Genomic DNA, 25,360 nt, shown 5'->3' on the forward strand with positions numbered 1-25,360 from the left:
CCTAGATACAGCGTCACCTCCACTGGGAGGTGCTCCTTGAGTCTCCCAGGCTACATCAGCCTGAGCGAGCATTCTGCTCCACCAGGACAGTTTCTTGGCAGAACAAACGTTTTGAAGCCAGTGTCAGTGTCCTGTTCATTTCAGCATCTCTAGTTCATGGTGCTTAAGAGGTGTCAGTTAATGTGGAATCATCTCACGGGAAGTGGGAAAATCCCCACGCATCCCCTAATGCGTCGTCTCTTTCACCAGTCTCCTGAATCCTTTTTCCTGGGAACCTCAGTCGTTTTCCTAGCCCTTGATGATCCCCCGGACACGTCAGGCTGACAGGCCCGTGGGGCACTGGGACGGGCCCGCCACCTGCTGGTGAGAGCGTTTCCAGGCCAGTGACAACTCAGGGCTGCAGACAGGAAGGGCCAAGACATTCCACAAAGAAACGGAAACCCCTTCTCAGGGTAGCATTCGCAAATGCACAGTGTAAAGCACACAGATTAAAGTGAAACTAATCATCGTGAAACAGAAGGTGTCAAAACATTAGAAAATGTATGTATTATGTAGATATATATATTGTGTATATTTGTATCTCTCTAGTGATAGGTCCAGTAACTACTGTAATTTCAAAACGATGAACAAAAGCGCTAATTGAAGATGTCTGCAACATCTCTAATGTGATTTCAACTGCTGACATAGTCACAAGTACTGCTGATAATATTAGTTTGTTGCCTATACCCATAAAGAAAGGAAATGCTGAAATTCAGTTAGAGCTTAGTGAGACTACCTTTCTCATTCAGGTACAACGATACCCTGAATTCTACCCGTGGATCCCTTGTGTGCGTGTAACAGGGTCCACAGACTCCAGGTTGAGAACCCCTGAATGAGGTTTTAGAAGCGTGGCCATCGCTTTCTGAATGGCAGAGAAGACAGTGTGTCCCTTGCTTGAGTGTAACGCGTGCAGTTGGTGGGAGAGGAGCTGTGGAGAAGACCGTGGAGTTCGGACTTCTGAATTCCATGGGCACCAGGGCTGTGAGCTCTCACCTGGCCTTCCCCGACCCAGTATGTTTCCTCATCTGTAAAATGGCAATGCCTTCCTCCCAGGTTGTTGAAAAGGATTCAGTAAGTTAACTTGTAAAAACTCTTAGGGGTAAAATGTTTGCTGTTAAATGAGAATGATATGAATGTCTGTAGAAAAAATACATCAAATGTAACTTCTTCAAGAACAGAAACCCTGACCTCTGACCTGCTATACACCCTGGGAGGCACCAGTGTACTCAGACAATAGTAAATCATTTCCTGGGTAAGTCTCCTCCCTGCTTCCCCCCCCCCCCCCCAGTCCAAGAGAACAAACCCAAATGCACAGTTTCTCACCTTGTTATTTTATTAGAAGCATATTTACATTCTTGCAGTTAACTTTGCAGAGAACACTTCACAAAAGTTTTTTATATAAAGTTTGGAAACTACATAAAAATAACTTCTCCATAAAAGGGAAAATATAAGTTAGTTCTATTTACTCTGCTAAAAACTGACTGAAAATGAGAAACAGTTCCGTCTGTCCCTTCCAGAGAAAACATTAGCACAGAACACGGAGAATACTGCATGGGCTTCCTCAGTGAGGGGCGTCATACTGGCTTAACAGTGAGCCTGGAGGACCCAAGCGGACCCCATCCTGAAAGGACGGGGGAACTAGTAGGGCTCAGGCGGTGCTGAGCAGAAAGCGGCACCTCCTTGAATGAGATTCCAATGTGAAGGACCTCCTCCTAAACCATGAGACTGGCCTCTCTCCTAATACTCTCTCTCATACCCAGGCTACAGAAGGCAGTGTTGTAAACAAAGCCCAAACCAGCCCCGCCATCGGCCACCGCGAGACCCTTCGCCCCTGCTGCTGCGCCGGTGGAACTGCGTCTGTCACACTGCCGCTAGTTCACGTTTCCCCCGCACCTGTGCACCAAAGAGGGTCCAAGGGGATCATCGGTTCCCTTATCTCATTTGTGGGAGACCTGAAAACTGTCCCTTCTGGGTCAAACACTGAAGCAGGCAAGCTGAGCGCTCACTAACCTAAGAGGACCAGTACCTTCCCACGGCCCTCGGGGCAGCTTCACTGCGTATGTAAGTCTGTGGAACCACGAGTCCCTTTTTCTATTGAATGGTTACCCTCCTTTCCCAAAATCCAGTTACAAGAGTACCCAGAAACCTCCAGAGACTTGCTGTAGAAAGACAGAACATCTAACCTTGACCTATAGGTGAGGAAGAAAGAGGAGCTCTTCCCAGAGTGTTAGCCACCCATCACCAGCAAACTCATGCCCAGAACCAGTATGCCCATTTGACTCGTCTCAGTCACCTTCATATTTGTTTTTTAAAGCAGATGTTTTCCTAAGGAAGACATTCATTTATATCAAGTTAGACATAAAGGTAGGGAAAAACAGAAAAGGTTTTCTTTGTAGAGGTACTGAATGCTGGGTCGAGCATTCGCTTTACCGGGTTATGTGTGCTCTAGCCCATGAGGAGTGGAACCTCTGGGAGGCTGGCTGAGGCGGCAAGGCCCAGGGCTTCATCTGAGACACAGAAGCTTTGCTTCTGTCAGCTTCCTGGGGCAAGAAGCACTCCGTATTTCTCCCTGAACAGAAGGTGCAGTGCCTGTGAGCCTCTGTCTGAAGTGTGAGGCTGGACCCTTAACTAGAAGGGACACAGCGCAGAGGGAAGCGGCCTTCCCGAATCACCTGCAGACAGGATGGGCAACTGGGAGACAGAGTGACTGGGCTGGGAAGTCTATCCCTGAAGAGGATCCCTCTGTGGGGCCAAAAAGGCATCACAGACTGGCAACTCAGCCTGTACCATCTGTGCCTCTGGGGCCAACACCCAGCACCTCCACCCCATACCAGTGGCTCGCCCTAACATGCTCTGTGGCACGGGCTCAGCCAGCAAGCACCTTCCAATGCGCCCAGCACAAGAGGCCCAGGGCACAGGCAAGCCTGGGTAGCACCAGTGGGCCCTGTTCTGTGTGCGTGGGAAGGTGGGGGGGGAGGGTGTGCACAAAGGGGGACTGCAAGATGGCAAGAAACACCTGAGATCAGAATGAACGTGCAGGCTCTTCCCGCCCCACCCTGTGGAGGTGGTCTCAGGAGGAAAGCAAACTGGGGGAGCTGGGGATGGGACACCCCAGGCATCTGGCTGCACACCAGGCTCTGCTGGAGCCAAAATGGGCATTAAGAGCCCTGGTTCTTGTCTCCCACTGCGGGGAACAGCTGAAAAGCCCCCGAGAATTACAGGACGAGTGGACCCACGGGGACCTCGGTGGCAGTGCTTCAAGCTCACAGACAGCACAGCTGCTGGTTTGGCAACAGGAGGGGCCTCGAGGCCACAGAGCACCTCTTCCTCCTAGTCCGCGGCCCCACCGACAGCCCAGGTCACTGGGCTCAAGTGGAGCGTGCACGAGGGTCAGGCAGCCGTCACGAACCCTCGCCCTCCACAGTAAGCGAGGAGTCGGGCGCCAGGGCCGTCGGGCGCAGCTGAGGCGGCACTTGGCAAGGGGCTGGACGCGAGTGGCATGGAAGCAGGAAGGAAGGGAGTCCTGAGTTACTCGTTCACAGAGCGGCCCTGGGGGGCTGTTAAGAAGCAGCGTCTGCAGAGCTGTAGGGGAAGAACTTGGTGACCTTGTTTGGGGTAGTGGGATTTGCATACTCTGCCTCCTCATTCATCTTGAAGAACATCTCCTGCTCTCGCTTCTTCTGGTTCAGATCCTCTTCCAGAGCCTAGGACAGAGGGCAGATGGAGCTCAGTCACGTCACTTAGGACACAAGTCTCCCCCAACCACTGGACCACCAAAGTGGTCTTCTCTGGAGATTTCCGCCCCCCGCCCCCCAGGCCTCAGTGCTCAGGTAACTTGGTCTTGCCTCTTTCCTTTCCCAGAGCCCACCACCCAGAAGGTAAGTACCACCTCCTGCTTCCTACTGCCTCAACCATGCAGGAGTTGCCTGTGGGCCAAGAGTTCTGCTTTGGGGAGATGCCAGTCTAGACAGGCGCGAGGGAACAGCAGAAGTGAGTCTGCTGGTAGGGAACAGCCAGATGACTGGAGAAAAACCTGAGGTACTAATAGAAGATGGAGGAAGAGCTTTAACAAGAGTTGTCTGAGCTACAGTGTTCCTAGGCAGACTGCTGTCCTGCCAAGTCAGGGGGCTTTTCAAAATCTAAGCGCAGTCGTGCCACCCCGAGATTCTGATTCTGAAAAGCCACTGTAGGACAGGGCTTCTTGACACTAAAGCGCCTCCTGTAACTCCGAGGGGCGCGTCCAGGCAGCCGGCACTGCAGGTGCTTCCTCCTTTGGACACACGCAAGTTTAACAAGATAAATGGTGTCCTACCCCAGAAAAACGTCTTGAGTTCTCCAAAAATACACATCCAATTAACAAGGGAAGCATGGAAACATATACACTAACATATGTAAAACAGGGGAGAAGGCAGTGGCACCCCACTCCAGTATCCTTGCCTGGAAAATCCCATGGATGGAGGAGCCTGGTGGGCTGCAGTCCATGGGGTCACTAAGAGTCGGACACAACTGAGCGACTTCACTTTCACTTTTCACTTTCATGCACTGGAGAAGGAAATGGCAACCCACTCCACTGTTCTTGCCTGGAGAATCCCAGGGACAGCGGAGCCTGGTGGGCTGCCGTCTATGGGGTCGCATAGAGTTGGACACGACTGAAGCGACTTAGCAACAGCAGCATGTAAAACATAAAATAGCCAGTGGGAATTTGCTGTATGACTCAGGGAACTCGAACTGGGGCTCTGTGACAAGCTAGAGGGGTGGGAGGGAGGCTCCAGAGAGAGGGGACATAGGTATACCTATGGCTGATCCATGTTGATGTATGGCAGAAACCAACACAACATTGTAATTATCCTTCCATTAAAAAATTTTAAAAAGTTCCTCTAAAACTATCCAAGTATAACATTGAAGTAAGATTGCTGGGATAAATATCAGTGACCTCATATATGCAGATGACACCACCCTTACGGCAGAAAGTGCCTCTTGATGAAAGTGACAGAGTAGAGTGAAAAAGTTGGCTTAAAGCTCAACATTCAGAAAACAAAGATCATGGCATCCAGACCCATCGCTTCATGGCAAATAGACGGGGAAACAGTGGCTGACTTTATTTTGGGCGGCTCCAAAATCACTGCAGATGATGATTGCAGCCATGAAATTAAAAGATGCTTACTCCTTGGAAGGAAAGTTATGGCCACCCCAGATAGCATATTAAAAAGCAGAGACATTACTTTGACAACAGAGGGCTATCTAGTCAAGGCTGTGGTTTTTCCAGTAGTCATGTATGGATGTGAGGGTTGGACTATAAAGAAAGCTGAGCGCCGAAGAATTGATGCTTTTGAACTGTGGTGTTGGAGAAGACTCAGTCCATCCTAAAGGAGATCAGTCCTGGGTGTTCACTGGAAGGACTGATGTTGAAGCTGAAACTCCAATACTTCGGCCACCTGATGCAAAGAGCTGACTCATTTGAAAAGACCCTGATGCTGGGAAAGATTGAGGGCAGGAGGAGAAGGGGATGACAGAGGATGAGCTGGTTGGATGGCATCACTGACTCAATGGACGTGGGTTTGGGTGGACTCCGAGAATTGGTGATGGACAGGGAGGCCTGGCGTGCTGTGGTTCATGGGGTCGCAAAGAGTCGGACACGACTGAATAAGGAAATCATGCCAGAAGACCAAAAAAAGAAAAAAAAGGAAGCAGAGTGCAGAGGAAAAAAGCAGGAGCTTTATAGTCAAATGGGATTCAGCTCCATTAGCAGCTGGGTGGGCCTCTGCATGTTACGTTTCCTCCCCAGGTCTGTTTCCTCTCGTGTAAAATGGCAATCTCACTGTCTTCCTAGCAGGGCACTTGATTAAATTAAAAACCAATGGGCTGGGATTTCCCCCTCATCGTCCAGTGGTTAGGACTTCACCTTCCAATGCGGTGGGTGCGGGCCCAATCCCTGGTTGGACTTGCACATGAGATCTTATATGCCTTGACGCCAAAAAACCAAAGCATAAAACAGAAGCAATACTGTAACAAATTCAAACACTTTAAAAATGGTACACATCAAATATATATATATATTTTAAAAAACTAATGGGCTGTAACTACCGAGTACTTCTTGCATGTCACATAGTATGCTAAGTGTATTACAGCTTATTTAATCTTCACTCTATGAGATAGATACTATTATCCCCATTTTATAGATGGAGAAACAGGCTCAGAGAGTTTAGGTCACTGCCCAAGGTCATTCAGCTACATGGGGACAGAAGCAAGATGGGTCTAACTTTAGAGTTCAGGCTCTGAAACACTGCAGTCAGGCACACATGGGTTACTCAGTAAATGTGGCTTCATTATTACTTGCTTTCATTATAGAAGTAACAATTCACAGAAATTGACCAGCATTCTGTCTCTTTTTAAAACTATTCTTTGATGCCCTGAAATAGTCTCAGCAAACTTACCCCCTTAAGCTCACGTTCCTTCAACAGTACTAAATTCTACTGAGTTCTACCTAAAAGGAAAGATGGGGAAAGGACACTGTCTTCCCAGCTCCAGCTGATGGCTGTCATGTGGTATGACGGGCCCAGTGTTGCTAGAGCTCCTAAGTTTTCAAAACAAACTGGAAATCCAGGTTTTTATGTAAAATTTCCTTATACTTAAAAGATTGGTAACTCAAAAAAGTCTTTAAATTGCTGTCTGTTGGCCAAACCTCTCTGTAAGCCAGTTTCAGCCTGTAAGTCATCAGCTACCACTTTCATTTTAGCACAGAAAGGTTTAGAAACTGCCTAGGGCCTCACAGCTAGTAATGGGGGAGCAAAGACTTTCTCCCATGTTTGTCTTACTTCAGAACCTATCCTCTTAAGCACTCCTCTCTTTTACCCCTATACAACCTCTACGTCCTCTATGTAACCCAGGGCCGTCATCAATCCTTCTGTAAAGGGCCAGACTATAAATATTCCAGCTTTGCAGACATTAAGGTCTCTGTAAGACTGCTCAACCACTGTTGTAGTATAAAATCAGCCATAGATGATATGTAAATGAATGTGCATGGCTGTGCTCCAGTAAACCTTTATTTACAAATACAGGTGGTGGGCCACATTTGGCCCATGGGAACAGGCCTTAAAACACCTGTTTTAAGGGAAGAAATGTTATCTTCATCTTATAGCCGTCAAAAGCAAGGTTCAGGAGGAAAGGCTTGTCTGAGGCCACATTCAGTGTTAACTATGACCCAAACAACACCTTATTGAATTCACCAGACATTCTATACTTACTGAAATAAAAAAATTTGAATTTTTCTAAAAATACTCCACAAGGTACCATCATCTCCCCTGGCTCCCCCAACATCGGCCACAACTCAAAGCTGCTGATGGAAATCCAAGAGTGTAACAAACATTTATTCTAGAATGAAAATCATCACCTCCGGGTCAGTGTCCCACCAGCAACCCAGGTAAATGAAAAAAAAAAAAAAGGTTAAAGGAGAGAATGCATCTACAAAGAATTCAGGAAAAGAGGCAGCCACCACCAGCAAAATCCAATACCAGCTCACCAAACACACACTTGGAATACCTCCCTAAATCCAGGCACCCCCCTCACCCCCCAAGCAGTCTGGGAACTGATGCAGTTGCTGGAGGCAATGTCACCGTTCACTTTCAGATTCTCTCAGGATGTGCAAAGCATACAGAACCGCTGGGTAAGAGTACCAGGCATTTACTTCTGATGCCAGAGGGAACCTATGTCAGCAGTATTATTGATTTGAGTGTCAAGTATCACAAGTCCCAGCAGACCACGTGTGGTTACAAGTAAGTGTGGACCTTTTCATCGGAAGGTCTGGGGCCTTGGCCAGCTTCCAGCCAGAAATCTCCATTAGCACAGGGAGGGAGGCCTCAACTCAAGGACTTCCAAGGCCACTCAGGCAGAGGTGGGCAGCCGCCTCCTGGCCAGACCTCAGTTAGAGCAGGTAGAGCTGAAGATGACCGCAGAACAGACCTCAGGGCTTAAGGACAGAGAATCAAGGACAGTTAGGGCAGCTTCATCCTCAGAGAGTTTAGAACGGAAGGAAATGAGTCTGTCCCTGGCCTGTACTGTGGCCTAGGGACTTTCCACGTAACACTGTATGATATTCATATTTTCACTTTACAGATAACCACACTGAGGCCCTGTAGCGATTAATTTATCTGTCAACCTGGCAAAGCCACAGTAACCAGCTGTTTGGTCAAACACCAGTCCAGGTGGCACTGTGAAGGAATTTTTTAGATGTGATTAACAGGTAACTCAGTAGACTCTGAATAGAGCAGCTTACCTGCCATAATATGGGTGGGCCTCAGTCAGCTGCAGGCCTTAAGAGGCAAGCCTGAAGCCCCAGTGTGGAGAGGACTATGCCTCTGGACTGCCCTGGTGCTCAGGACCACATCAACTCTCTCTGGCTCTCCAGCCTGCAGTCTGCCCAGCAGGTTTCAGACTGACCAGCCCCAACTATCAGGTGAGCCAGTTCCTTAAAATAAACCCTCAAGTCTGTATCTCATCCATATCTGTATCTCCACCTGCATCCTAGGCAGACACCGGTGGTCCAGTGAAGCAGAGCCCTCCACAAGCCCGCCAGCCCAGACTCAGTTACCTTTTTGCGCGGCCGGAGCTTGTCCCGCCATTCCTTCAGGTTCTGGTTATGGCTCTCGTCCAGGGCCTTCAGCTTCTGGGCTTCGTGCTCTATCAGGAGGTGACACTTTTCATTCTGGAACATATTCCAGGCAGGACAGGTAAGAGGGCTGAGACACACCATGAGGCACCAGCATCGTGCACTTAGGTCTTCTTGATTATAAACCCCATTTATACAAAACTCTACACACATGAATACAAATGTACCAAAAGGTGCCTGGAAGAATAGTCCAGAATATTACCATTAATAGGTTTTATTGTGTAATAGGATCTCTAGCAGTTTTGCAGCTTTCTTTGTGCTTCCTGCATTGTTTGAATTTTTCAACATGAACATATATGTTGTTTTAACAAAACAATAAAACCATTAACAGTAAATATGTGCCCTAATTGTACCACACAGAGGCAACCACTACAGAATTTTAGATATATTTCCTGTCAGGCTCTGTCCTGTGTGTTGTTTGGTCCACCCTGTATATAAAATTCTGAAACCTGCCTCCCTGTTTACATTATAATGTAAACAGTTCTACAAAGAATTAACATTTTTTATAATCATGATGTTTAATTCCTACGGAGTATCTTACAGTATGTCTTTATCTAATTTAAACATTCCCGTATTTTTGGCCAGCTTGGGTTGCTCTTAATCTTCACTGTTACAAATAGCATTTTCTTAAACATCTGTGCTGTATACTGAATTGTTTCTCCCTACAATTCATTATGTTGAATCTGTAATGTCCAGTGTGATGGTATTTGGAGATATGGGGCCTTTGGGAGAGAAGGAGGTTTAGTGAGACCAGGAGGATTGGGCCCTCACGCCGGGGTGAGTCAGGAAGAAACCAGAGCACTCACATGCTAGAGTGCTCCGTCCCTGTCTCCATCCCTCCGTTCCCCTCTTCTCTCTCCCCCCTTCTCTCTCCTGTCTCTCTGCCACGTGAGGACACAGCAAGAAGGCATCCACTCCCCCAGAACCCAACCATGCTGGCAAGGCTGATCTCTGGTTCCCAGGCTCCAAAACTGTAAGAAAATAAACTCCTGTTGTTTAAGCCAGCCGGTCTCTGGTGTTTTGTTATGGCAGCGTGAGATGAGATAATCTGTATGTATAAACATTTTGTATCTATGTAAGTTATATAATTTTCTGTGTCACATACCATCCCTCCAGGAGAGATCTGTGACAAGGGATAAGGGCCGTGGACCTGCCTGAGGCTTGCCAACATCACTGCTCTCTCTATGAGGCAAGCTATCTGCCTCACAAAACTGAACCTGGAGCCTCCCGCAGGGACAGCAGGGACATTTCCCTGTTGGTTCCTCACAGAGAATCAATCCTGCGGCTTATCGTGCATTTATAAAGCAGGGGGAAAGCGCCTTTATCCAGACACCTCCACCCTCCTGGACTGGGGGAGTAGAACTGCTTGGGGGACTTTTACCTGGCGTTTCAAGCTCAAGGGTTCTAGGAATTTAGAAACCACCTTGGTTGGGAACAGTACTCATAGCCGCCTTGAGTACTTCTGGCCTGCCCAGAGCTGGCTGCTAGCTCTCCACGGCTTCTCAGTTGATCCTCACAGTAACCCCATGAGGCAGGGGTGGGAATATAAATACAGAAGCTGAGTGGGCTGGCTAAAGCTCACACAGCAACAAGCAGCAGAGCCCCTGCCTGCCAGGCTCCAACACCTGCGGTGTTTCCTCCACAGCCCTCTGCCCTTCGAGAAATTGCCGGGTGGATCTCACAGCCTCAAGAGTTTCCTGAGGTCCCAGACGCGTGCGTCAGTGCATGTCAGGTAGAGCAATGCCTCGCTCCACCACAAGGGGGCTCCAACTACCAACTCCTGGGCAAGGGCCCTTAGGGTGAGGCAAACTCTATTGGGATTTGAGAAACGAAGAGGTCAAGGATCTCCCCAGGGAAGGGGGTCACACCGGCTTGGCAATATCAGGATTCCTTTTCCTGACTTTATGGGAAAATTTTGAGCTTCTTACCATTAAGAATAATGGTAGCTGTAGGTTTCTGTAGATACTCTTTATCAAGTTAAGGAAGTTCCCTTCTGCTAATGAACATAAGCAGGTGTCAGCCTCTGTCAAATGCGTTTTCTGTATCTACTGATGATATGATCATGTGATTTTTCTTCTTTAGCCTGCTGATGTCATGGATTACATTAACTCATTTCTGTATACTGCACCAACCCTGGGGGGTAAATCCCACCTGGTCATGGTATATACTTCTTTTTATGTATTTTTAAATTCTGTTTGCTAACATTTCATCGGGGATTTGTGCATCTGTGCTCATGAGAGATACTGATCTGTAGTTTTCCTCCTTGTAATGTCTGGTTTTGGTATTAGGGTTATTGGAACACCTTTTCCAAAGACACAGGGATGACCAAGCAGGCCAGCATCATGCCCACTGCCAGGCCCTGGGCATAGCGCTCTTGGCTCAGCTCTGCCATCTCATTCACAAAGCCTCACTCCAGTTCTACAAATAGGAGTCATCACCCTTGCCCCACGCCTATTTTAGAGATGTGGAAACTGTGGCGCGGGAAGGGGACATGATGTGACCGACATCACAGAGAACAGCAGGATGGAGACAGCTCCACCCGGAGCTCCCCTGTCTGTCGGGTCCCAAGACCCCCAGAGAGCTGCGTGCCCCCGGGGAGATGGGGGCGAGCACGGCGGGGCAGGGGGCGGTACCTGCAGCTGCTGCAGCTCACTCATGTTGCTCTCACACTGGGCCAGCATGTCCCGCATCTGGTTCTCATGTTTCTGCTGCTGCTGCAGCCGCTCTGCCTTCTGCCTCTTCTCTTCCTGCTGGGAGAACTGCAACCGAAAACAAGCGGGGTCCCTCCCTCAGGGAGACGCCCCAAGGGGCCAGAGTGTACACAGGCAGTGTCCTACGCCACTCAGGCAGGGCCCCTGTGCAAAGTCCTCCCAGCCCTGCCTTCAAGGAGCCCACAGACTGGCGGGGACACTGAGACATGCTAGGACAGTGTGTGGAGGAGGCAGGAATCACAGGAGTCCAGGGTCACCGACTCCATGTGCCCGAGCCCTCTGGGTGACTTGTGAGTGGGGGTCTCAGTAGATGAAAAGGTGGAAGCAGCTGCAGGTCGGAAGCCCAGGAGTGTGGCAGGGAGCGTGCATCAGAAAGCAGCGCCAAGCCTCCTTCCTATCCACCAGAGGGGGTCAGCGTGAGGCTTCCATTCCACTCCTCTTTCCAAGACTCTGCTCCATCTTATATTCCCCTGAATGTGTAAGATTCAGGCCCCACCACACCTGGGTCTGGCCCCACTCCATGACACCCCAGGCCCCCGACCTGCTTGATCTTCTCGCGCTGCTCAGCGGCACTGCCCCCTCCGTTGATGTGGAGGCTCTTCTTGTACATGGCCATGCGCGTCTTGCCCTCACTTCTCTGAATCTTGGGCAGCCGCGCCTTCTCCTGCTGCTGCCGCACCTTCAGCTGCTCAATCATGCGCTGGTTATAGCGCTGCATCTGCTCGCGCTCCTGAGAGGGACACCCAGAGGGGACAAGGTCAGCTGCTTCACACACACAGGTGTAATCAGAGGTCAGGGCTGCCGCGTGCCACTCAGGAGCCCAGGACCCACGTGGTTCAGAATGCTCAGAACAAGGCTCGCATTACCATCAATAATGTTTTAGAGTCTTACGTTCTGAATGCCTTCTCATTTAACCAATTGGTAGCATGCTATCCTGAGCTATTATCTCAGAGCAAAATGTACATTAATGGGATGGTTCCTCATTATTGATAGGTGTCAATTCATAGTTTTTAAAGTCTTGATAAATTTGAATATTTTCCTTCACCTAACACTTGTATTTCAAAACTTAGCACAGGCATCACTTCTTCCAAGAAGCCTCCGCTGACTTTCTAGCCAGGTAGGGCATGTTTATTCTAAACTGCCACAGCCTTGGGCTGACTTCCAACACTGTACTTAGGTTAGGAGTTGTAATAACCCACACCAGATCTCAGTTTAACCTGTCTCTGTCCCCCCTAAAGGGACTGAACCAAGACAATTGCACAGAAGTAGAGTGCTCCAGCCACACAGAAGGGGCCCTTCTCTGGGCTGGGGAGGTTAGGGAAAGCTTCCTGGCAGAAGCAGTATTTAAGTTGAGACTTAAATGTATTTTGAAAGACTTCAGACAATAGTAGAAAGCTACAGTAATAAAAACTGTGTGGTACTGGGAAATCTATGGCAGTCCAGTGGTTAGGACTCCTAAGATTTCACTGCCAAGGGCCCAGTTTGATCCTCGGTCAGAAAACTAAGATCCTACAGGCTGTGAGATAAACAATAAATAAATAAAAATAAGTCTATCCAAAAAATAAAAAGGACAGTGTGGTATTAGTACAAAAACAGATACATGGATCAATGGAACAGACTAAAGCCCAGAAATAAACCTACACACCTACAATCCTCAACAATGCAAATCAAAACTACAATGAGGTACTACCTCACATTTGCCAGAATGGCCATCATTAAAATGTCTACAAATAACAAATGCTAGAGAGGGAGTGGAGGAAAGGGAACAGACGTACACTGTCGGTAGGAATGTAAGTCAGTATAGCCACTATGGAGAGCAGTATGGAAGTTCCTCAAAAAACTAAGAGCTACCATATGATCCGTCAGTCCCACTCTTCGGGAGACCAACTATAATTCAAAAAGATACACGCACCCCTATGTTCATAGCAGCACTCTTTATAATAGTGAAGACACGGAAGCAACCTAAATGTCCACGGACAGAGGAATGGATAAAGAAGATGCGCACACATATCCAATGGAATACTACTCAGCCATGAAAAACAGAAAGGCATGCCTTTTGCAGCAGCATGGACAGACCTAGAGGTTACCATACTAAGTGGAGAGGCAAATACCAAATGATATCACTTACATGTGGGATCTAAAATAATGGCACAGATGAACCTGTCTACAAACCAGAAACAAACTCAGAGAATAGACCAGCCGCCAAGAGCGGGGGTGGGGGTGGGAGGGATGCAGAGGGATTGACTTGGGTTTGGGGGCTAGCAGACGCAAACTGTTACATTTAGAGTGCATCCACAGCAAGGTCCTACTGTACAGCACGCGGCTCTATATCCAACCTCCTGGGAGAAACCATAACGGAAAAGACTATTTAAAAAAAGACTGTATGTGTGTCTATATGTGTGTGAGTCACTCTGCTGTCCAGCAGAAATTAACACAACATTGTAAATCAGTTATAACCAAAGAAAGTAAAAAGTATTCTGAGAGAATGCATGGGAAAGACAAAGTGAAAGTGGAAAGGAGGGCAGGACGAAAGAAAGGAAAAAGGGGGGGAAAGTGAGACATATACGTCAGGCGTCAGGGTCAGGGAGGGAGCTTCCATGATTCCTGGCCCCTGGATCTGCGGCAGGACATCGCCGAGAACCTCTCGAGCCTCCCTGTGGCCACCCGGCTCCTCTCAGAGACGCGCGGGGTGGCCTCCCGGCCCCCCAGGGGCAGCCCGGGAACCGCGGGCTCGCAGCCTCACCTTCTCATGCTTGCGCAGCAGCTCGTGCCGCTGGAGGAAGTACTGGTCTTTGAGCTGCTGCTTCACCAGCTGGTGCCTCTCCTGCAGGTGATGCTCCTCCATCTCCCACAGCGCCGCCTCCCGGTCTGCAGCGGACACAGCACCCAGTGAGGCGCAGATGGCCAGAGCCCCCAGGCCCTCCGCTCCACTCCCGAGCCCGGTCTCCTCACACCGCAGCTGGTGATGGCGCCGCCTCATCAGCCTAGGTTGGCTGAGCCACCAGCTAGGAACTTCCTCAGCACCTCGGGTGAGAGCTCCCCGCAGCATACAGCAGGAAGTGTTTGGAGTGTCAGGGCGTCAGGAGCCAGAGAAACCAGAGACATAGGCTAGAACCCAGCCATATCACTGGGGTTTGGGATGGACAAAAAGACTGCTTCAGGCCCCATCTCCCACCTCTGCCAAATGGCATACCATGGAGGGAGAAATATCCTTGGAAGACACTGTTACATTCTGTCTGCACTGCGCCTGTGCTTCCCTAAGGGGCAGATGGGAAGCGCTCACGTGGAAACCCCCTGAAGAAGGTATGACAGGTATGACTATATCCTACTTTGAAAAATGGGTGGGACCCTCCACGTCCCCTCTATGCGTTCTGGAACAGTACCTGGCATTTTATCACTGGAAGTCCATTAGTACTACAGGGCAGGGAGGTGGGGTCAGATGGAGAACCTCACGCCCTGCAAGACGCAGCCGGTCCTGCTCAGCCCACTGTGAAAGTTCCACCTATTTTGCTTCCCTCCTGTCCCATGAAAGCCAGCATCTGCCCACAGGACACCAGCAGTGATTTGGCTTCCAAATCAATCAGAACCACAGTCCCACAAGTAGGATGGTTCTTACAGACCATCACGTGATAAGAAAAGGAAGCAAGGGGAAGGAACTTTTCCCAAACACCCGTGGCTCTGTTCAGGATGTCGGAATACCAAGGACTCATTTTGCTTGGTCCACACTAAGTACTGGCTCACAGCGTTTAACTGCCCGGGCCCTCGGAGTCCTGGCTGCAGTCCCCGGTATAATGATGAGCCAGAAACAGCACTCGGGTATCAGTCCTATGTTCACCTCTTTACGACAGGCAGGGACCATTAGGCCCACAGCCCACAGGCACCAAAGTCCAGTTTTCACTCAGCCAGCTGCTGTAAACGGAGTTCAGCCCACAGAGTTCTAGCCATTTGGAGCCTGCTTGCTTTCCATACCCCGTAAAATTGTACCCAACATCTGCTGGCCATAAAAAGACAGCCTGGGGGCTATATAAAGACCCCAAGCCCTGCGTCCTGCAGAGTGCCCTACCCAGAGCCTCCCGGCGGAGCTCTGCGCACCGAAGGCCTTCGCCCAGAGGCGCGCGCTCGCCAGTTTCCAGGCGCCCCCTGCCCCCTCCTCCGGGCGGGGACGCGCACTGTTGCCGCTGCACAGTCCCGAGCTGGGAGGGGCCCGCCAGCACCAAAGCTGCCAAAACCCCACCCCGGCGGGGGGCGGAAGGGCGTGGCTTCGAGAGAAGGTCTGCATCCAAGGCCCACGCGGCCGCTCGCGAGCAGGGCCGCTCTGGCCAAAGCACGGCCGCTCTCCGCGCCTCCGTTTCCTCGTCTCTAAAAACGGGCAAACGCAGGGCCTGCCTTGTGGGCTTGAGAGGGTACGATGTGGTGAAGGCACACGGCCTGGCAGAGGCGGCGTTCAACACGTGATACGGCTGCTCTGAGGGGCTCTGGATTCTGTCCGCACCTCCCTACCCCGCCGACCAGCTCACTGATTCACTGATACAGCTCCCACCCATTCTACGTCGCTTCTTTTTCTCCTTCCTCCTTGCCGTGTGCCAGCATGTTAAATCGTGTTCTTGATAACGGTATCTCTGCCTCAGCTTGACTTCAGTGGGGGTTTTCCTCCCGTTTCGCCACGAGGCTGATGTCTGGTCTGAGGGTGGAGTCCCAGCGTCCGTTCCCGCCCAGGGCTGGGCCGCCCGTTCAGGCCCGACGTGCACCCGCTCTCAGGCACCCACCTCGCAGGAGCTCCTGCTTCCTGGTGAGGCACTCGCGCTCCTTGTCGCAGATCTCCCGCCTGTTGTCGGCCGTGATCCTCTTCATCGCCAGCTCCAGGTCTTCCTTCTGCTTGGCCACGAACTCCCGGTCCTGTTAAGGTTGGGTATTCACAATTTTAGGGGTGAGAATTCCCTGGCGGCCCAGTGGCTAGGACTCCACTCCTCTCTGCCCAGGGCCAGGGTTCAATCCTGCTCAGGGAACTAAAACCCCACAAGACACATGGCACGGCCAAAAAAAATTTTTCAATAAAAAAATTTATAACATTTTAAGTGTGTTTTTGGTTTTGTTATTTTCTTAGAGATGCATATTGAGGTACTTACAGGTGAAATGATATGAGGTCTGGGAGTCAATTCAAAATAACACAGTGGAGTGTGGAAGTGAGCAGATAGGGGCTGATCACTGCTGAGGTCAGGCGGTTGTTCAGCCGCACAGTCATGTCCAACTCTTTACGGTTATTATATTATTATACCTATATTGTGCCTATGTTTTCCTTAATAAACAGTAAAATTTTAGCTACCACATATGACGTAGATAACCCACAAGGACCCACTGTATGGCACGAGAACGATACTCAATATTTTGTAATAACCTGCAAAGGAAAAGAATCTGAAAAAGAATATATATACACACATATATATATCTGAATCACTACACTGCATACCTAAAACTAACACAACATTGTATACTTCAATAAAAAACACTAAATTAAAAAAGTTAAAACTTTAGGAAACATGTTAAGAAACTAAAATGTCCACTAATGTTATCACTCATTGCCAGCAGCTGGTTTTGGTACATTTATATAAATGTAGCTATATCTGTTGTTTCAAAAATTACTTTTAAAGACTTGAAGAGATATTTATACACCCATATTCATGGCCCTATTATTCTCAACAGCCAAGGGATTGGAAACAACTCAAGTGTCCATAAACGAAAACACAGATAAACACACTGTGGTGTACACATACAGTGAAATATTATTCAGGCTTTAAATGGCAGGAAATCCTTATACACGCTACAATGCAGATGAACCTTGAGGACGCGGTAAGTGAAGTAAACCAGACACCAGAGGATAAGTAATGCGTAATTCCATTTATATGAGGTCAAATTTGTAAAGACAGAAAGTAGTCAAATTTGTAAAGACAGTGGTCGTCAGGCACTGGAGAGACGGTGTAGTGGGGAGTTCTTGGTTAAGCTCTGGGTACAGAGCTTCTGTTGGGAAAGATACAGAGTTCTGGGGTGGATCGTGGTGATGGTAATGCACAATGATGTTAATGTACTTAGAATCATTTAAACATGACTAAGATATCAAATTTTATGTCAATTTTCCACAATTTGTAAAAATTATTAAAAAGACCTTTCCATGTCATAATGTAACCACCTATCAAAAATATATTTTAATGGCTGAATATATTTCATGGTATAACTACTCTCTAACTTATCAAACCAATACATAAAGGTTGCTTATAGATTTTCTTTTAGATACTGCTGCTCTTCCCATTCTGGTAGCTAAATGTCCTTGAGCCTCTGTGACAACTCATCTGTAAGATTAGCCCTCGAAGCAGAAAATCTAGGCCAAAGGATGGATTCTGGGGGCTCTTGATACATTTTTGAGGCTTCTGATGCAATTGCCAGAGTGGTTTCCAAGGGCCAATCTGCTCCCCCTCGCAAGGGAGGAGGACCTGTCTCCCCGCCACTCCCCAGCACTGCATTCTTCCTCTAGTCAGAGCATCCGGGACAGGTTGTAGGAAAGCAGGAGAGTCTGGAGTCAGATTCAGCCTGAGGCCTCGGACCCCAGTGTTAACCGTGCACTGTCAACTCTCCGAGCCCTAGTTTCTTCCTCTGTAAAGGGAAAAACGAACAGCACCTATCCTGGTAAGCTGTGAACACTAAACTAGATAATATATTAATACAAATACATTTGTAATGGTAGACTCTAACGTTCTTTGCATTCGGGGACAGAGAAGTGGGAGAAGATGGGAGCATGAAGTAGGAAGAAGGCTGGTGAGGCTGGAGCAGAGGGGACTGAGAGAGGTGGACAGGAACCAGACCTCCAGGGCCTTGAAAGCACACGAGAAGGCCGATCTGGTCAGATGGGTAAAGTGAAGGTTTACCCACGCGAAGGGCTTAAAGGCCAGGGCTTTGGGGGGAGGGTGTCATGATCAGATCCGGATCAGATTTGGAATTCGTGTTGATCACACCAACTGGTGTGAGAGAAAGAGCTGTAAGAGCTTCAGGGAAACTAGCCGGGAGGTTACTGAAGTAGTCCGGGCAAAAGACAACAGGCTCGGGGGTCACAGAGATGCTGACAACTTGATGGATCCAGAGAGAGTTTGGAGATTAAAAAAAAAAATCCAAACTCTGAGAAGCAGTGACAAACTGAGGGAAAAGAGGCACCAGGAATGACAAGGCCTCTGGTCTCACAACACAATGGAGGACAGTGACCCCTTGGAACGTGAGAACAGGACAAGGTCTGGGAGATCTGGGCCTGACGTCTTTGAGACTCCAAGTGGGCAGATGGATATACTGGGTTGGTCAAGGAGATACGATGTACAAACAACCATAAAACAAGGCAGGAGGTGCTAAAGGCTTTGGGAGAGATGTAAATAAACATCTGTGGCGTCTCTCAGAGATGGAAGAGCTCACTTCCAGCTGGAGTGAGGGGAATCAAGGAAGGCTGCGTGGGAGAGGTGATAAAAGGGATAACCAGGATCATCTGATATAGATATTCAGAATATGGGATAGGGGGTCTCCCTAGTGGCTCAGTGGTTAAGAATCTGCCTGCCAAAGCTGGAGACTCAGGTTCGATCCCTGGGTCGGAAAGATCCCCTGAGAAGGAAATGGCAACCCACTCCAGCATTCTGGGAAATCCCATGAACAGAGGAGCCTGGCGGGCTACAGTCTATGGGGCTGCCAAAGAGCTGGACGTGACTGAGCACAAGCAAGAATGAGACATAGGTGAACATTCAAGGGCAGGGCACGGACATAGAGAAGTACCTGGGGCACCATTCAGGGTCTCAAACCTGGGACTCCCCAGCCCCTCCAACCCCCCAGCTCAGGGGCAAGCACTCACGAGAAGCTGCTTTTTCTGAGCGTGCTCTCCCATCTTCTGCTTCATGCTCTCCTTCCGCTGCTGCCTGGGGAGCTTCTCCACCTCATTCTTCACCTGCACCGGAAACAGCGGAGAACTGCTGGGCCAGGGTACCTCCTCACATTCCTATCAAACAACCCTTCAATCCCAGGACTCCTGGGCACTAGCGCTCACCCTGCTCTCCACCCCGGTGACAGAGGGCACCCCCTGGCCACCAGTCTGCCAGTTTCCAAGACTCCCCCAGAGCAGAGAGTGCTGTTTTTGCTGTCTGGTATCCATGCCCCTTCTTTTGATGACAGTATCTCAGTTTCATTTAGGGCAGTGTTGCTCAACCTCCTTCTAAACTGTTGTCCCCTCAGAAGCCCTTCTCAACACTGTTTCACAGTTACCGACCTCCATGAAATGTTAATCCCACAAATAACACGGTCAATCTGTTAAACCATATAATATCTAAGACGTTTTAAATTCCTTGGGGGTGATATCACCCTGGCTGAAAACGCATGTCTTAAGTGGCTCCCACTCAGCGTCTGAGGTTCAGGTATAACTGATGCCTCAACCCCAACTGACCCCGGGCTGAGCATAAGATCGAGGCTGTCTATCAGCATATCCCATGCCTTGGCATCAGAGACTGGTTCAGAGATGAGCAAGCAGTCCTCGCCAGACTATGAGAGCTTCAAGATGTTTGCTAAACTACTGGGGAAAGCCACTCTCTGCCCTTCAGGGTTGCTGATCCGGGAGGATGTAGGTCATGGTGGGCCACTCTGGAGATTTGCTTGAAACAGAATCAACTCAGGGAAGCAATGTTAAAAAATGAGGAAGGTGACATTTCTGGCTTCCTGGTCAGAGGCTAACAGTATTCTCAAGCCAGCCAGAAGTGGGTTTCTGTCTTTGATAACAGAAGAAAGAGAAGAGATTCATGACACTTCTCTGTAAGGAACCTAGATTTCCTCAGACAGTTTTCTGTGAATAACTTATATCTTTACAGGCACCTGATATCTCAAAACATACACTCACTGACAGGTTCCTTAGGAGCAGCAAGTGAGGGTAAAAATACTGTGATTAAAAAAAGAACATTCCAGGAGAGTTCTGCTTCGGACATAATGAGGTAAGTCAATACCACCTCTCTTTCCTGCTGAATACAATGAAAAAATCTGGATAAAATACAAAAAGCAACTACCTGAGGACTCTGAAAAGTAAACAAAAGGAGGTGACTATGAAAGGGAGTCAAGACTTAGAGAAGGGCTGGTACTGGGGGCGAGTTTCCTGGCTTTTCTTTTTCCGTTTGCCCTCCTAGCTGTGCCCCAATCCTGGACAGTGATGCTGTGAGAAGGTAGGCAGAACCCTAACAGACCTCATGCTTCTGGGCAGAGAACCAGGCGACAGTCAATAAAACGAACAGACCTTTAGCCAGATGGACAAAGGAGGAGGACGGCAAGCAGAGGGAAAAGGAGGCAGAAGACAAAGAGGATACGGCAACACAAACCACCACAGACCCCGCAGCCACGGAAAGGGCGCCGAGCGAGCCCCAGGAGCAGCTCAGCCCATTCGGCGAAACAGACAAATCCCTTGCAAGAAAGTACCAAAGCACATTCAGGAAGAAATGAGTAACTAAAACCAGAGCGACATTGAAAGAAAACCACAGACCAATATATTCTCAATGAATACAGACTCAAAAATCCTCACCAAAATAATAGCAAATTCAATCCAGTAACATATCAAAAGGAAAATACATAATGACCAAGTGGGCTCTATCCCAGGAATGTAAAGCTCATTCAATATGTGAGAATCAGTCCATATAATTCACAGTATCAGTACACTAAAGAAGAAAAACTATATGATCATATCAACATAGGAAAACCATTTGCTAAAATTCAGCATCCATTCATGACAAAATCTATTAGCAAACTAGAAATAGGACGGAACTTCCTTCATCTGAAAGACAGCATCTACAAAAACCCTAATGCTAACATCATACTTTACTATAAAATACTAAATGTTTTCCCTTAAGACTGGGAACAAGGCAAAGATGTCCACTTAAATTAATAGTAATTAAAATTAATAGTAATTCCTGTTCAACATCCCACTACAGGTCCTGGCCAGCATGATAAAGCAAGAAAAATAAACAAAAATATATAGATTAAAAAGAAAGAAATATGATGAACAATAAGGTTGTACTGGACAGCACAGGGAACCACATTCAATATCCTGTGCTGAACCATGATAGAAAAGAATACGGGCTTCCTCTGTGGCTCAGCTGGTAAAGAGTCCACCCGCAATGCGTGAGACCTGGGTTTGACCTCTGGGTTGGGAAGATCCCCTGGAGAAAGGAAAGGCTACCCACTCCAGTATTCTGGCCTGGAGAATTCTATGGACTGTATAGTCCATGAGGTTGCAAAGAATATGAAAGAGAATATATATTTCTGTATAACTGAGTCACTTTTCTTTACAGCAGAAATTAACACGACATGCTAAGTAAACTATACTTCAATAAAAAAAAATTTTCTAAATAAAAAAGAAGAAATAAAACTGTTTGCAAAATTGTTGTCTGTGTAGAAAAATCCCAAGTCTGTTTTTTCCGAAAGTCCTAGACCTGATGAGTTTAAGCGAGATCAATATATGGGCTCAATATACCAATATTTTCCTATACTCTAGCTTTGACATTAGAAATTGACATTAAAAAATAGTATCTTGTACAATAGCACAAATGAACTAAATATAATTCTAACAAAATACATGCTGACTTTGTATGCTGACAACTATAAAACACTAAGGAAGGATGTTAAAGAAGACCTAAACGAATGGATATATTATGTTCATAGAAGCGAAGGTTCAATATTGCTCTGATTCCATTCTCCCTAAATTGATCCATGAATTCAACTCAATCTCAATCAAAAATTCCAGCAGATATTTTTACAGAAATCAATGAGCTGATTCTAAGATATATATAGATGGGCAAAGGAACTAGAATAACCAAAATAATTTTGGAAAAAAGGAATAAAGTTGGAGGACTCACACTACCTGATTTACTGTAAAAATACATTTATCAAGCCATCATAGAATTGGTGAAAGGTAGAGATGATCAACGGAACTGCATATAGTCCAGTTATAGACACACACGAATATCTGGGCAATTGATTTTGCATGAAGATGCGAAGGCAGATCAATGGAGAAGGACAGTCCTTTCAGCAAATGGTGCTAGAAAACTGGACATCCACAGGCAAAACCATTAACAACGGTGAACCTCACCCACACATTACACATCTAACGTAAAACTTAAAACTGTAAAACATCTGAAAGAAAGCATGACCCTGAGCTATGCAAAGATATCTTAGATGTGCCACTAAACACACAATCCATAAAAGAAAAAATGATAAGTAGACTTCATCAGAGTAAGTGCTTCTGCTTTATGCAAGACACTGTTAGAAGAACCAAAAGACAAGCCACAGAGGGGCAGCAAACATTCGCAAAATATGTAGCTGACAAAGGACTGTATCCAGAATGTAAAAAGAACTGTCAGAATTCAGTAATAGAAAAATAAAGAAATCACCCAGCTAAATAAATGAGCAAAAGATTGAAACAGGTACCTTGTCAAAAAAGATATACAGACAGCAAATTAGCACATGAAAAGATATTCAACACTAGTCACTCAGTTCAGTGCAGTCGCTCAGTCGTGTCTGACTCTTTGTGACCCCATGAATCGCAGCACGCCAGGCCTCCCTGTCCATCACCAACTCCCGGAGTACACCCAAACTCATGTGCATCGAGTCAGTGATGCCATCCAGCCATCTCATCCCCTGTCGTCCCCTTCTCCTCCTGCCCCCAATCCCTCCCAGCATCAGAGTCTTTTCCAATGAGTCAACTCTTTGCATGAGGTGGCCAAAGTACTGGAGTTTCAGCTTCAGCATCATTCCCTCCAAAGAACACCCAGGGCTGATCTCCTTCAGAATGGACTGGTTGGATCTCCTTGCAGTCCAAGGGACTCTCAAGAGTCTTCTCCAACACCACAGTTCAAAAGCATCAATTCTTTGGCGCTCAGCCTTCTTCACAGTCCAACTCTCACATCTATACATGACTACTGGAAAAACCATAGCCTTGACTAGACGGACCTTTGTTGACAAAGTAATGTCTCTGCTTTTCAATATGCTATCTAGGTTGGTCATGACTTTTCTTCCAAGGAGTAAGCGTCTTTTAATTTCAAGGCTGCAATCACCATCTGCAGTGATTCTGGAGCCCCCCAAAATAAAGTCTGACACTGTTTCCACTGTTTCCCCATCTTAATGAAATACAAATAAAAAGTCACAATGCAATTTCACTTCCTATCAGAATGGCAAAAATAGAAAACATCAAACTGATGATGCCAAGCGCTGGTGATGATGTGGAGCCACTGGAGCGCACGCATTGTTCTGGAGATGTAAAATAATAGACTCTTTTGGAAAAGGTTGGCAGCCTCTCCTAAAGTTAAGCATACACTTAACATACGACCCCAAAGCCTACCAGCTATCCTTTATCGTCTTCTTTCAGTTCTCGGGTGTCTTATTCCATGGCTTTAGGTTTGTAATCCAAATCCTGCCCCTGTGTTCTTTAGTCTTAGATTAGGGTTTCTCAACTTTGGCACTATTGACTTTCGGAGCCAAATAATTCTTTGCTGTGGGGGTTTCCTATGCACTTTAGAATGTTAATAGCATCTCTGACCCCTACCTACTAGATGCTATAACACCTTCTCCCCAGTCATAACAACCAAAAATGTTTCTAGATGTTGCCAAATATCTAGATGGGGATGGACAAGAGTCCCTGGTTGAGAACTACTGTCTTAGACATCCTCATAAGACATCTCAAAAATTGCATTTCTGCCACTTCACCTTCCATATCCAAGGGCTCCCCTGGATATCTGGTACATGATGACGATTTAGCACCTGTCTAGAGTTCATCAAAATGCCACTGACAGCCCCATTCAAGGCGTCACACAGTTGAAAAGACCCACTAGCTTAGAAGGGTGCTTTCAAGCTTGATGAACTAGCTTTCCAGGACAGATGAGAAGCTGCAGATTAGAAAGGGTCTGGAGGTTTCTGCTAAAGGCACTGCACGCTGTGAGAAGTGTTGCACCACTCAGCGGAGGGAGAGACCAGAAGAACACCCAGACTTGAGCCACATGGGGTTACTTGGCAAAGGGGCCCTTGGACTTACTCTAAGAAGCCCCTGAGGGCAGGGATGTACCAGCACCACTCTGACTGAGGGCTATAAAGACAGGCTCTCTACTCAGTGTCAGAAATCCTGCTTTCTCATCCAACTGCCAATCTTTGGAATAGTCCCTGGACTTGTTTCCCATTCTCTCATCAGAAAAAATTATCTGGCTTTTAACTAAAATTTCCAGGGTCCTTCCAGGAGTATAATTCTGTGGTATTATAGAGATCCAGACTATTTAAGAAGTAGTTAAATTATGTTTAATGAGTTTTGCCTAGGAAGGCAAGGAAACAGGGTTCTGGAAAGATTTCCTTTAAGACTGAATCTGCTTTCACATTTAGGGGATCTAAGACGTAAGCTACAATCGTCAACTGAGTTTCTCACGGATGTTAAATATACCGTGTGTACGGGCAGTGAGAAGCAGACCATCAGTTCCATCGTCACAAAATATATTTATTATATTTCTATGTGCAGACATACACAGTACTGGGTTTAATTACTTGAAACAAAAACGAAGAATAAATACGTCCCCATTCAACTAGCTTACTAATAATGGTTTTTCCTATATGCATACCTCCTAAGTGCAGGAAGGTCATTAGCATGATAAATATTTCATAATAATTGCTATAACCTTGGGAGTCCCTTGGACTGCAAGGAGATCCAACCAGTCCATCCTAAAGGAGACCAGTCCTGGGTGTTCACTGGAAGGACTGATGCTAAAGCTGAAACTCCAATACTTTGGCCACCTCATGCGAAGAGTTGACTCATTGGAAAAGACGCTGATGCTGGGAGGGATTGGAGGCAGGAGGAGAAGGGGACGACAGAGGATGAGATGGCTGGATGGCATCACTGACTCGATGCACATGAGTT

General features: G+C 47.5%; 1 protein-coding gene across 1 annotated transcript in view; it reads right to left on the minus strand.

Annotated features, from left to right (window-relative positions):
• Positions 1 to 1,524: 1,524 nt before the first annotated feature.
• Positions 1,525 to 25,360, minus strand: part of STK10 (serine/threonine kinase 10) — a 129,414-nt gene continuing 105,578 nt past the window's right edge. The window contains exons 13-19 of the mRNA XM_068990477.1: positions 19,292 to 19,384; positions 16,182 to 16,311; positions 14,159 to 14,283; positions 11,957 to 12,145; positions 11,338 to 11,463; positions 8,627 to 8,740; positions 1,525 to 3,743 (exon numbers count right to left, since the gene is read on the minus strand). Coding sequence (XP_068846578.1) covers positions 3,600 to 3,743; positions 8,627 to 8,740; positions 11,338 to 11,463; positions 11,957 to 12,145; positions 14,159 to 14,283; positions 16,182 to 16,311; positions 19,292 to 19,384 — 921 coding nt within the window. The 3' untranslated portion in view covers positions 1,525 to 3,599. The remainder of the gene's footprint in view (positions 3,744 to 8,626; positions 8,741 to 11,337; positions 11,464 to 11,956; positions 12,146 to 14,158; positions 14,284 to 16,181; positions 16,312 to 19,291; positions 19,385 to 25,360) is intronic.

The sequence above is a fragment of the Capricornis sumatraensis genome, chromosome 18 (genome assembly GCF_032405125.1).
Source record: "Capricornis sumatraensis isolate serow.1 chromosome 18, serow.2, whole genome shotgun sequence".
Classification (NCBI taxonomy): Eukaryota; Metazoa; Chordata; class Mammalia; order Artiodactyla; family Bovidae; genus Capricornis; species Capricornis sumatraensis.